Consider the following 14316-nt stretch of genomic DNA (forward strand, 5'->3'; position numbering starts at 1 on the left):
GTCAAAATACTTATATATGAGCAAAATGCTCCCCCCCCCCTCATCCAATGGACGGTGCTGAGTTGTCAAACATTTTAATCAAATTTTCTCAAAACAACTTGTCCGACCGTCCCATTTTGTGGCATTATTTCAAATATACTCTTACAGAATTAACTTCTTCAAGATAGTAGGGTTTGAAACAGAGTTTAGAAAGCTTAGCTGTTGCTAACTATTAGTAGCATCATTGCCTAACTATTTGCTATACTAGTGGCTAATTTGAAAACTGAAGTTGTCACAAAAAGCTGACAATCCATTCAGTCAATGAGAGAATATCTATGCAGTCATGTGAACTGCCAGAAATAACAGCTATATTTCTCTCAAATCACACCACCTTCAAAATGAAAAGGAACATTGGTCAATGTAGTTCCTTTTGTCATGGCTGGAATGCTTTTGATCATAGCCACCTAGGGGCTCAACAACAACACTCTGGTAACTCGGCCACTTTAAACCCACACCCAGTGATGTAGTATCAATATTTACTACTAAGAATGGAGAAACTCCCGAAGTACATAAAGAAAAATGGACGGTAAGTTTAATGTACTGACCTTTGTTTTTGCGGAAAACGGTGCGCCTCTCTCTAAGAGCAGGTCAACTACATTCTCATGGCCACTTCTGGCTGCGCAATGCAGCGGTGTTAATCCATCCTGCAGAATTGATAAACAAGAAACGTGAATGTAATTAACAACAGACAATATATTATGCAAGAGGAATGCGTGTGCAGGTGTGAATATGTGCATGTACAAATAATCAGTAGAAAAGTGTGGCTGTGTGTGTGTGTGTGTGTGAGTGTGAACAATAAATAGTGTGGCTAAATGGGTTTGTGATGTATATGCATATATGTGGTATTACAGTATTAATGTGTGAGTGTGTTTGGACAAAGATGTGTGTTATCTGAATTGTAGTCTGTGTGTATGTATCTATATACATACATATACACTCACACAGGTACACATATTTAAGCACTTACAATAATATACTCAAGCATGCACACAAATATGTGTGCATACATTTGAAGACAAGCATACACTCACAGAATCACACGAATAAAAGTTACAATGCAATGACTTGATATTTACCCGAGTTCTTTCTTCAATGGTGGCGTCGTGGTCTAAGAGAAGAATGACCATATTTGACTTACCCCAGCGAGATGCCACATGTAGAGGGGTGATGTTGTTCTGTAATATGAAAAAAGAGAGAGACACATAGATAGTTAGAAATCACTATTTTAATATTATCACTTATAACTGATTAAGATGACCAAGGGCCAAGGAAAACAGAATTAGGTTTTCCACCAAATTCTTTAATGGGTTGGCTTTTGAAGTCAACAGTTTTGACTCCTTTTATAATTACAGAAGGCTTCAATTATGTGGGATCTTCCAGGGTTTTCTTACTTTACATTATCAACATCTTCAGATGCAAAGATTTTGTAACAATGTCTGGTCTATTAGCATGAACAGATCAACTAGTGTTGAAAGGTTGGTCTATCACTGGATATCAAACATTGATAACGGTAGAGTACTGGCTCTGACAGGTTTCAGTGCTAGTTATCATTGATTTATCTTCTGTTATTATTATTTTGCAATATTTTGTTAGTATGAGTTTTTCTGTAAAATCTATGTATTTTCAAATGAATTAATTTTCATTGTCACAAATTCTTGAAACTGGATACTTTTTTAACCTCAATTACTTGGCTATACTGAAGCTGGGTATGGGACTTAGTTAAGTAGTGCAGTGTGCCACTATCTTGTAGTACAGTTTGAGCTTACAGTATCACAGCAAATAATACTTTAGATAATAATAATAATAAAATGCAAATATTTATGGAAAGCGGACGTTAAACGATGATGATGAATAAAATCTAAATCAGTGTTTCTCAGACTTTCTTTTATTTATTGCTCCCTTTCTTTAAAGCTCTCATTTGCATTATGTTATATATATAATAAAGGACGTTACCGTATACATTCTTACAAACCAAGGACGTTATATAGACCTCCTTGACTCAAGTTAGAGAAGGGGCATGTATTATACACAATGTTCAGGTTTTTCAGAGGTACAGCCCCCTAAAAATCCCCTGCGTATTATACTCAAGGGAAGACTATACTCGAGGATTTACGGTATATTAAATTTTACCCTGCCCCCACAGAACAGTAATGTTCACTTTGAGAAGCACTGATCTAAATGAATAAAAGGTTGAAATGGGAGTGAGATGTAAGTTAACTTACCTTAGCTTTGTAGTTGACGTCTGCACCCTTTTGAATAAGTAGAGTACCAACGTTGACATTGCCATAATGTGCAGCGATGTGCAATGGTGTGAAACCACTCTGTAGAATAAAAAGACTTGGTAAGCAAGATGGTTAAAGAGGAGATTGTAAGACGTGGAGGGATGATAAACACAAAATGGTACCCACGAGGCAATTATTGTTGCAAAAATCATAGACGTTCATACAGTCACACGGACACAATTTAAAAATGCGAATTTCTCCAAATTCTCAGAGACTTTTAAGTGACAGTGTTTATCACTAGTGATCTAGTAAGAAGCTAAAAGTAGATAAATCTCTCTCTGGATATGACATCAGTCTATCATGACCAGTCTTCCAAGATGATCTGGATCCATTCCTTCTGATAGCTATGTGAAAGGAGATTGTACTGAATATAGTACACCCTCCCAAAGATACATCTCTTCTACAGTAAAATCACCAGTCTATCATAAGTAATATTGCCAGATGATATGGTATCTTTTAATCCACTACTATTTCATTACAGTTAGGTAAATTGAGGTGATGTAGAAAAAAAGTGTTATGCTCAGAATTACAGTGAAATATCCACAGCAGATCTGATCTCACACAGAATGGGTAATCCAGTACTTTACACAGCCATTTCTCTACTACTTCATAATGAGGAAACTACTACATAGTCATTTGACATATCAAAAATAACACACTGGACAATAGAGTTCACTGTGTGTGTATACAAATATATATATATATATATATATATATATATATATATATATATATATATATATATATATAAGATGAAACTAGCTGGCTGGTCCCTTATTCACTGCTGTCTATTTATTCATGGTTATACTAAATATAAGTTTATTAAACATCTCATAAATAAACTCCTGTACACACACTCACATACATGATATTCAATCAGCCATCATAAGTTTAATAAAAGATATTTTGCCAGGTTCATAGTTACTGATTAAATATCTTGACTCTAAGACTTCTTGCTTTGAGTACTTTGTTTCAAGTTGACTATCAATGTTCCTTTGAAGCTTTGTCCGTTTGCCTCTGTGTTGTTTGACATCTTTTGCTCATGGTTCAGCTGATTCGTAATTGTATCTTTTTCATTTGAAAGCTTATTTTCACTCTAAACACACACACACACACACACACACACACACACACACAAAATACATATAGGTGAATAAAAGAATAAAATGTTCAAAAGACAACATGATACTTACAGCAATCCGAAAATACAACAATCATAGATAGTGAAAGGGGACAGGCATTTATTTACCAGTGAGAACAGAATCATAAGTACTGACAGTGGGCAAAAGATTCTGATGGTAAGAGAGATGTGGGCAGCACTGGCGAATAGGTACCAGTGAAGGGGCTTTCTATGTGCAAACTATACAGTCAAGTAAGTGGTGGAAGGGAGATAATCAGAAAACATTCCACGATCAGTTCCACATGCTGACAACTGTTAAGGTTATAATACATAATATAAATACATATCTACATGTACACATTTATGTGCATGCATGCATGCACACGCACACGAGTGTGTGAGTGAGTGTAGGTGTGTGCTTGAGATGAGAAAGCAGCTTCTGGACTGTGCAAAACATGACAACTACAGAAAGCAAATAGAGGGCTAAAATATGAGACAACTATAAGGAATGTGTTTACTTACTGATAATGGTTGAGTAATGATGAAGAACTCAATACATCGTACACACATGCATTTATGTATATTTATGTATAGGCATGTATATGTGTGTATATATATTCTAATCATGGGAAAAGCCCTTGGTTTTCATTTGCCACATTGGAGTTTGCTTTCTTATTGGTAATGCTTTTTCTGAGATATATATATATATATTATATATATATATATATATATATATATTATATATATTATCATTGTTGTTTAACCTCTGCTTTCCATGCTAGCATGGGTTGGACGATTCGACTGAGGTCTGTCGAACCAGATGGTTGCACCAGGCTCCAATCTGATCTGGCAGAGTTTCTACAGATGGATGCCCTTCCTAACGCCAACCACTTCGAGAGTCTCCTCCCAAATACACTGCACAAAGCTATAAGGTGTTACTCAGGCACTCAACTATGAGTCCATTCTATCTTATCGCAGAAACAGCTATAAGCCAATGAAGTGCACAAGATAATCATTTATTCCTTTGTCATCTCATATATATATCTTATATATATATATATGGTGTGTGGAAGCGCAATGGCCTAGTGGTCGCAAGATCGCAGTTTCGATTCCCAGACCGGGCATTGTGAGTGTTTATTGAGCAAAAACACCTAAAAAGCTCCATGAGGCTCCGGCAGGGGGTGGTGATACCTGCTGTACTCTTTCACCCACTCTTTCTTCTGTTGGCCTGCTCGCTTAGCCAGCGGGGTGGCATCATTCGAAGGCTAAAACAATGCGAACGCATTGTGACCAGCGATGTGTAACAACATCTGATAGCCTGGTCGGTCACGTGATCATGTGATATATATATATGGTGGATCATGCAGTTTCTATTGAAATTGCTTGGTGAATTAAGAAATCAATTGATTGACTTCTAATCTAAGTGATCAACTAGTCTACAGCAACATGTATACTTAATGTATTTTTCAGTCAGAATCAATATGACACTACATGACAAGGTCAGCCCATTAAATTAAAGGTACAGTGTACATATATTTAATATTAATTATGACTATTTACTTCTAAGTTTCACAGTCACAACTGGCTTCTCAAAGACCGACTTGGCAGACAGAAAGAGAGAGCTAATGGTCGCTAATGACTGTTTAAATGAAACAAATCAGTTCAATACTCATTTCAAGCTGCTAATGGTCCTATGAGTGTGAGACTAAACATGTATTTATTAAGTGGATATGGAAGCACTCCGTCGGTTACGACGATGAGGGTTCCGGTTGATCCGAATCAACGGAACAGCCTGCTCATGAAATTAACGTGTAAGTGGCTGAGCACTCCACAGACACGCGCACCCTTAACGTAGTTCTCAGGGATATTCAGCGTGACACAGAGAGTGACAAGGCTGGCCCTTTGAAATACAGGCACAACAGAAACAGGAAGTATGAGTGAGAAAAAGTTGTGGTGAAAGAGTACAGCAGGGATCACCACCATCCCCTGCCGGAGCCTCGTGGAGCTTTTAGGTGTTTTCACTCAATAAACACTCACAACGCCCCGTCTGGGAATCGAAACCGCGATCCTATGACCGCGAGTCCGCTGCCCTAACCACTGGGCCATTGTGCCTCCACATTTATTAAGTACACACAAATACACGGGGTGAGTAAGATGTGTGAAATCTGATCAAACATAAATGATTAAAAAAGCAAAAATAGAAAAGTTTGACCAGCCGTTGTTAATGGGTTAATGTAGAGTTAATAATCGAAGTTCAGCAAATGATAGCTGTACACCTCCTGCATTGCTGAACCTTACAGATTTTGGTGGACAATATAAGAAAGAATAAAATGATGAACTACTGACCACAAAGTCATGAGGAGTTATTTGAAACTCCTTATAGCCACTTTGTTGGAGCCCCGCACCACAAGCAAGGGAGTCAACCTCAACTGCTCTGTGGTTATTACTAAAAAGGGCATATATACAACTTCAATTTTTAAAAAAAGCAAAAAAAAAAAAGAAAAAGAAGAAAGAAAGAGCAAGTGACTCCCCCAAATAATGCATTGGGGTCACTCATGCAAACATTGAGGAAAGAAAAATCAATTTACAACCCCCCACCAAGCCAATTTTTTTTTGAGAAGTTTAATAGTTTTGGTAAAGGATGATTAAAGATTGGTTATTGAAACTAAGATATTTTCATGGTATTAAGAATCATGATACATCCACATACAGCACACATATGCTGTTGTAGTGTAGGCGTAATGGCCCAGTGGTTAGGGCAGTGGACTCGCGGTCATAGGATCCCGGTTTCGATTCCCAGACCGTCGTTGTGAGTGTTTATTGGGCGAAAACACCTAAAGCTCCACGAAGCTCCGGCAGGGGATGGTGGTGATCCCTGCTGTACTCTTTCACCACAACTTTCTCTCTTACTTCCTGTTTCTGTTGTACCTGTATTTTAAAGGGCCAGCCTTGTCACTCTCTGTGTCACGCTGAATCTCCCCGAGAACTACGTTAAGGGTACACGTGTCTGTGGAGTGCTCAGCCACTTACACGTTAATTTCACGAGCAGGCTGTTCCGTTGATTTGGATCAACCGGAACCCTCGTCGTCGTAACTGACGGAGTGCTTCCACATACGCTGTTGTAGTCACTTTTTAAATTTTTATTTTGCAACAGCATTATAAAGTATAGTAATACAAGGTAATAATGCTTCAGTTTGGTAATAGTATCTACACACAATAAAATGTCAATATCGGCAGAGCAGTTACTATGCTTGTATGGCTCCTACCATATCACACTGAAAGAATAGAGTGCCACCGGCCAGGTAGGTTGTTGATGAATGACGAATTTGATGTTACCTGGTAATACATCACTTCTTATTAAGGCACAAGGCCAGAAATTAATCAGGTGGGTAGTTAATTAAATCAACCTTAGTACTTGAGTGGTATTTTATTTAATCTTGGAAGTTGAGCTTTTGTGAGATTTCAACTTAGAGCCTAAAGCTGTATTACAAATATAATGCCTGTGTGTCTTTTAAAGATTACCATGACTCTACCATGAGGCCAAAAAAAAAGAAAAAAAAAAACAAAAACAAAATCCCCCAAATTATTCTTTTTTTCCATAAATCTTTGAGTTTGTTTTACAAAACAACATTAATTAAATGACTGTAATATGAGGAAAAGTTAGGAGATTGTTATAAAGAAAGGAAGACAGCAAAATGTGTTAAGCAAAATGATTAAACATGACATCGATGTGAAAGGGGAAAAGCATTCAGGGAAGTGGAATGTTATAATGGGGAAAGTCATGCAGCACAGGGACATAACGACAGGTGAAGTGAGATGCGATCATGGGCATAACAACAACAACAACAACAACGGAGAGAGAGAGGAACAATGAATAGAGGCTCTAAATGGTTGTTAGGGCTCAGATACCAACCTTAGTTGTGTCATTAACCAACCCACCACTCTGTAAGAGCACACAGAAATAGAAGACAAAAAACATAGATGTATATAAATGGAATTGAAAAAAAAAAAGAAATAATAATTATGTACATGAAAAAATATGTAAGGAAAGATGAATAACCATGTTGCAAACATCAGGATAATTACTATGATTTAATTAGATACAATGTACATTGGAGCAGAGAAAGATAAGTCTTGTCCAAGTACAGAAGACAATACCTGCAGCAGAGTATGAACTTGTAAATCAGGAAATGTCTTATATTCTGCCAACTTAACTCCTATATTTTTTAAGACGGACAACACCATCACCACCACCAGTAATAATAATAATAATAAGGCTGTTAGGGGTTTTTTCATCTAGAGGTATATTTTTGCGAGTGTGAAGTGATATGGTTAATTCACTTTACTTAAATCATTTTATTATCTTGCCTTGATTGTTTTCCCTGAGGTGTGAAGTTAATTAATGGAATGACTTGAACAGAAAACCAATAAAATACAAATTATACCACAACCCTTTAACACTTAAACTGACCATATCTGGCCAAAATATTCTTCTTGTTTTATGTTCAAATTGGCTAGATCTGGCTTCTCACACCTACCCTACAATGTCATTGTAAAAACAAACCACATCATCAACATCTCAAAACTACAAGATAATGCATGATTAATTAAAAAAAATGTGAATAATTAAGCATTATCTTTGATAGAATTATCTGGAAACTAATTAACTCACCCACCCTGAATGATAACAATTAATTATAATTGTTTCTAACAATTATGGGCACAAAGTTAGAAATTTAGGGGAAGGGGTTAATAGGTTAAATTGATCTGCAAATACTTCACTGGGACTTTATTACATTGATCCTGGAAGTATGAAAGGCCAGGTCAACCCCGGCAGGATTTGTATCTTGAGTTCAAATCTTACAGGGTTTCATTTTGCTTTCTACCCTTCTAGAGCTGATAAAGTATCAGTGAAGAACTAGGTTCAATTCTCTTGCTCCCTCTCTTTCACTTGTGGATTCAACTATGGTGCACTGTGAGAAGAGTTGTGGGAGACCACTGCAAGTGTCCTTTTTCCTCAGAAATGAAGGGCTGCTAAAGGGTTTAAGCAACCTTTTGAAGTAAAAAAACTGATATGCTACAGCAATCATCCAAGGACTGTCCAATGTGTGCAGCACAGTATGGAACAGGGATAAACAAGAATATGAATAAATATGTGTAGCCACGAGTATTTCAAGTTGAGAAATTTAATGTAATGCAACTTCTCAATCCTTCTTTGTGGCAGCAGCATGTATACATAGACACATAAATGTGTGATTGTATGTGCATGTAGACATATACAAATGTCCCTGTCTTAAAGAAGTCTGTCCTCATAGAGGACTGGAGTTGATAAAAACTGAGATATGCACTCCTTTGTAGTCTTGTACCAATGTTAAAAAAAACATTATTATTTCTCTTAACTTCTTCCCTTAATTGTGCTTATGGCTTCTTCAGAAAATATAAAAAATTTTTTTTTAAAGTCAGAATATGGAAAAGACACTGAAACAGAGGTGTCAAGTGTCTCAAATGACTATTGTAATTTATGTATAATTTTACTTTATAATAGTGATATAATTTATAGTAAAAATGACTTACGATATACAAATAGTTAATAATTATATACATATAATTTACAACAAGGTTTATATATATATATATATATATATATATATATTATATATATATATATATAAAACATTAGTGTTAGGAACACCTGCATTGCTAAAAATAAGAGCTAAAATGCAGTAAAGCTGTAGTCAATGAGTCTGAAAAGAGCCAAAGTTCAAGCCAGTCTTAACTGATGAGGCAACAGAAATTGCTGAAACTGACGTCAGTATTAGGAATTCTTGATCACTATTCTTTGGACAATTAAGGTTCCTGTTAGTGTATATGTTTACATTTATGTGTATTGACTACAGCATTAGAGCATTTTAGCTCTTATTTCTAGCAATGTAGGTGTTTCTAACACCCTAATCACATTTAGTGACAATTATATATATCTATATAGATATATATATATATATAATATATATATATATATATATATAGTGACAATTATACATATATATATATATAGTGACAGTTATACATATATATATATATAGTGACAGTTATACATATATATATATATAGTGACAGTTATACATATATATATATATAGTGACAGTTATACATATATATATATATATAGTGACAGTTATACATTATATATATATATATATATAGTGACAGTTATACATATATATATATATAGTGACAGTTATACATATATATATATATAGTGACAGTTATACATATATATATATAGTGACAGTTATACATATATATATATATAGTGACAGTTATACATATATATATATATATAGTGACAGTTATACATATATACATATATATAGTGACAATTATACATATATATATATATATATATATATATAGTGACAGTTTATATATATATATATATATATATATATATATATATATATATATATATATATATTGTGACAATTATATATATATATATATATATACACACACACACACACACACATATATGAAGCCATATTGTAAATTACATACAAGTTTCTCTGTGTATATTATTTAGATGTTAATAGTATAATATACTCCATAACAAAACAGCTAAGAGCAAATTTTTTGCAACTAATTATGAAACTGATAGTCGTTAATGAACTCATAACACCAGACACGAATGTTTGTGTTGTAAACAGTGTTGTGACTTCATTAGCAATCATATCATTTGTTTCATATTCAGTTGCTGCTTATGCATACATTTAAACGTTGTGTTGAGAAAACAATACTAGTTTGGTTCCTGTTAGTCGTCTTTAACAATTTTTCATTATTATTATTATTATTATTATAAATATTACAATTAATAATATTATTAAATCCTTATCACTGCTGCTGTTAAACTGCTATTATTTTATGTCTTAAGCTAAAGTTAAAAACTATTATTATTATTATTATTATTATTATTATTTCTACTGGGCAATCACAACATTATTATCAAATTATTTTGGTTAAATTGTCATTATTACTGAATTATTATCATTAATTTTATTAATTCATTACTATTTCTACTGTTGTTAAGTAACAGGTGAGTTCTGATGACGCCGAAGGCAAGAGAACCTGCATGGATTGTTATATCACATCTGAGTTCACAGCCTCATTTTTCTGGGTTTATATGTTGCATTAGGGTTAATTTTGTGTTAATTTTTTTCACTATAGTTTTAATATTATAAACATGGTAACACACTAGACTGAATTCAAACGAATATCATCTCTCATTTCTTTCAAAATCTTTAACTCTTTAGCATTTAAACCGGCCATATCCGGCCAAAAATATTCTGCCTTTTTTATGTTCAAACTAGCCATATCTGGTCTCTCACACCAACCCTACAATATCGTTTTAAAAATTAACAGCTACCTCATCAAAATCTCATAGCTACAAGATAATGCATGATTAATTCAAAACAATGTAGATGAAGAAGCACTAATTTTGTCAGAATAATGCGAACACTAAAGGGTTAAATGCCTTGTAATTATTAAGATACCCCCCACCACCACCACAAAAAACCCCCCACAAAAAACCCCATCATACTTATCAATGCCCCAGATGGACATATCAATATGTTATTGATGAAGCTAAAGTGTCAGTTAAACCTACTTAACAATCAAGAAATTAATTTATTTCAGTTTTGTTATTTAGATGATGATATTCTAGTTATTCAGATGACAACATTGTTGTCATCTTGATAACCTTGGGTGTTTATGAAACTATTTTCTACATTAGTATAAAAGTTCAACCGCCCTGTGCTCCTACCATGATAATGGGTTTAATGAAAGCTTTAAACAAGCAAGAACTTTTGGTCATTATGTAAGCAGAATTTATGACTCAAATTATTATACACCTCATATAACAACCATTTACTCCACAAGCTAACGAATGGAGCCTTTTGTGCAGTTGAACGATCTGCTAGAAATAGCAGGAAAATCTCCTTCAAATCACATTTTATTATCTTAAAAATGAAAGGATATATTCAATAGACCACTATATTTGAAGAAAAGATAGGACCTGTAGTTATTAAATGTTAATGATTTGTGAATCTATTGATTTGTGAATCTACTGACTTGTAAATCTAAATAAAATACTTTTTGGATATCATCAGCATAAATATCATGCTTATTTTCACAGCAAGCCATTTCTTTGTTAGATTGTATTTGGCAATATCAAACCCTGTTAGTAGACAACATGCAGATGTTAAGATGAGAGGGAGGGCTATATAACTCGGGCCATTTTCAGAAACAAATCGGTGAAGCTGGGATCAATATTATAGTTGGACGGATATAAATAATAATAATAATAATAAAGGTAAAAGGAAATCGTCGATGCAATTTAGTAGCGAAGGGAGATAACTATATAGACTGTAGACCAGTGTCTGGTCTGAAAGGTACAGAGTAGGCTCCCTTCAAATAATAAAGAACGTTCACTTTGCATTCTGCTAACAGTTGATTTAATAGGCAACACACGTTTCCTGTTTCAGTAGAAGATTTTGAATTCATGATCTACACAAAGCAAGCGAACTTACAGGGTACTACTCTCAAAGTGTAAATGTGTACTTATAGGAATTAAAAGAATTAAAAAAAAAAAATAAGAGAATTGGTACTAAACCCCAAGTATGTAGTTAGATAGGAGTAACTGCTTATTAAAAGATAATATGCTAAACACTTGGAGACTTATCTTTTAAGCAGAGACATAAATTTGGTAACTAATATGTAGCTACAATCGTACAGTTATTACTAGACTGATGGATGTCTAATAACTTCTTTAACAATCTACTAGAAGGAATCTGAAACCACCTTTAATAGTACACTACATAGGCGCAGGAGTGGTTGCGTGGTAAGTAGCTTGCTAACCAACCACATGGTTCCGGGTTCAGTCCCACTGCGTGGCATCTTGGGCAAGTGTCTTCTACTATAGCCCCGGGCCGACCAATGCCTTGTGAGTGGATTTGGTAGACGGAAACTGAAAGAAGCCTGTCGTATATATATATATATATGTGTGTGTGTGTGTGTGCGTGTGTTTGTTCCCCTAGCATTGCTTGACAACCGATGCTGGTGTGTTTACGTCCCCGTCACTTAGCGGTTCGGCAAAAGAGACCGATAGAATAAGTACTGGGCTTACAAAAAGAATAAGTCCCGGGGTCGAGTTGCTCGACTAAAGGCAGTGCTCCAGCATGGCCGCAGTCAAATGACTGAAAAGAGTAAAAGAGTAAAAGAGTACAATAAAAACAGAGAGAAAGGATTTTAAATCCCTTTCAATAGTATGGCCATACTAAACATAGAAGGGGTCTCAAGCTATAAATGTGAAGAGTTACTGGAATAGCTTTATTGATTTCTTCATCGTTTAGTTTTTACATCTGTTTTAATCTCATTAAGTCCCAGTTACATTTCAGTGGTCCCCACATATTTATGGGAGGAAGGGGATCTCTTGTCATTTTAGAGAGAGGGTTGCTCTTATCCCCCTCCCCTCTCTCACACTGAGACCTGTAGAAAAGCAACTTAACAATGATGTAGTAGGAGGGCCTACTCCTTCTTAGCTTGGACAAGGTAGAAAGAGAAAAATTTTAAAAATGTTAAAAATCATCACTATTTTAGTCTAAGACCAAACATTGCATTAGTTTTATTGGTTAGGTAAGTCTATCAAACATGCAAATTAAATCAAGTGACCTGGAGGAAGGTGGGGCTAAAAAGACTCTTGAAGAGGTGTGGGAAGAAAATGGATGAAGGGATCATATTCTTCATATTTTAATTAGAATTACATGATATTTTTTTCAATGTTGGCAAACACACATATCAACTCCTTGAGCCAAGATAAATACATCCAACGCCTTTACTATACATTTCATACATAGCACCTCTTAATCAAATACCTCAAACATACACTTTCACAGTCTCATATCCATAATCATTGACAGAGGTACACATGCACATATACACACTCTTTCTCCTTTCGCTCTGATACCACACACCAACTATAAGCGCTTTGCTTTCCAATTTCTTTCTCTCTATCTCTCTCTCTCTCTCACAGACACACACACAAATCCTCTTTCACTGCCAAAAAAACCTACCTCTTTTCTCTCTCTTACATACATATATATACATACATAAGTATGTGCCACACTTACCTTGGTAGAACTGTCAGCGTTGTGGTCATTTTGAAGCAAAAGGTTTGCTGATCCAATGTCATCTTTTTTAGCAGCGATATGTAAGGCTGGCAGGCGTACTTTGCCTTTGGTGTCATGTTCTAGGAGAACAGCTACAACCTTATCATGCCCTTGTTGTAGTGCTACAGCAAGTGGAGTGAAACCATCCTGAAATATAGACAAAATACTTATTTATACTACATTCACCTGTTGAACACCTCACACAAATTCATGTTTAGACGAGGTAGGTTTTTACTATCATTACTATCATCATCATTTTTACTGGAGTGGATGATAGAATTAGGAAACCATCAGACGAAATGCTATTTATGTTTTAAGTCAGAATTCATATTTCTTTATTGCCCACAAGGGGCTAAACATAGAGGGGACAAACAAAGGGATTAAGTCGATTACATCGACCCCAGTGTGTAACTGGTACTTAATTTATCGACTCCAAAAGGATGAAAGGCAAATTTGACCTCAACGGAGTTTGAACTCAGAACATAACGGCAAACAAAATACCGCCAAGAATTTCGTCTGGCATGCTAACGTTTCTGCCAACTCGCTGCCTTCCAGAATTCTGTCAGGGCCACCTTTGGCTGTCATCCTTCAGGAGTTGATAAAATAAGTACCAGCCAAGTAACAAGGTCAAGTAGAACTTGTGGCCTTGTGCTTA

At 35.1% G+C, this 14316-nt stretch overlaps 1 protein-coding gene across 34 annotated transcripts in view; it reads right to left on the bottom strand.

Moving 5' to 3' along the window:
• LOC115210251 (titin) overlaps window positions 1–14316 on the bottom strand; it is a 626493-nt gene that overhangs the window by 284330 nt on the left and 327847 nt on the right. For 33 of the 34 annotated variants that reach the window (XM_036501835.1, XM_036501827.1, XM_036501837.1 and 30 more), the window contains exons 6-10: window positions 13623–13808; window positions 7355–7384; window positions 2262–2360; window positions 1116–1214; window positions 585–683 (exon numbers count right to left, since the gene is read on the bottom strand). In XM_036501835.1, coding sequence (XP_036357728.1) covers window positions 585–683; window positions 1116–1214; window positions 2262–2360; window positions 7355–7384; window positions 13623–13808 — 513 coding nt within the window. The remainder of the gene's footprint in view (window positions 1–584; window positions 684–1115; window positions 1215–2261; window positions 2361–7354; window positions 7385–13622; window positions 13809–14316) is intronic. The other variant, XM_036501829.1, reaches the window with a different exon arrangement.

The sequence above is a fragment of the Octopus sinensis genome, linkage group LG4 (genome assembly GCF_006345805.1).
Source record: "Octopus sinensis linkage group LG4, ASM634580v1, whole genome shotgun sequence".
Lineage (NCBI taxonomy): Eukaryota > Metazoa > Mollusca > Cephalopoda > Octopoda > Octopodidae > Octopus > Octopus sinensis.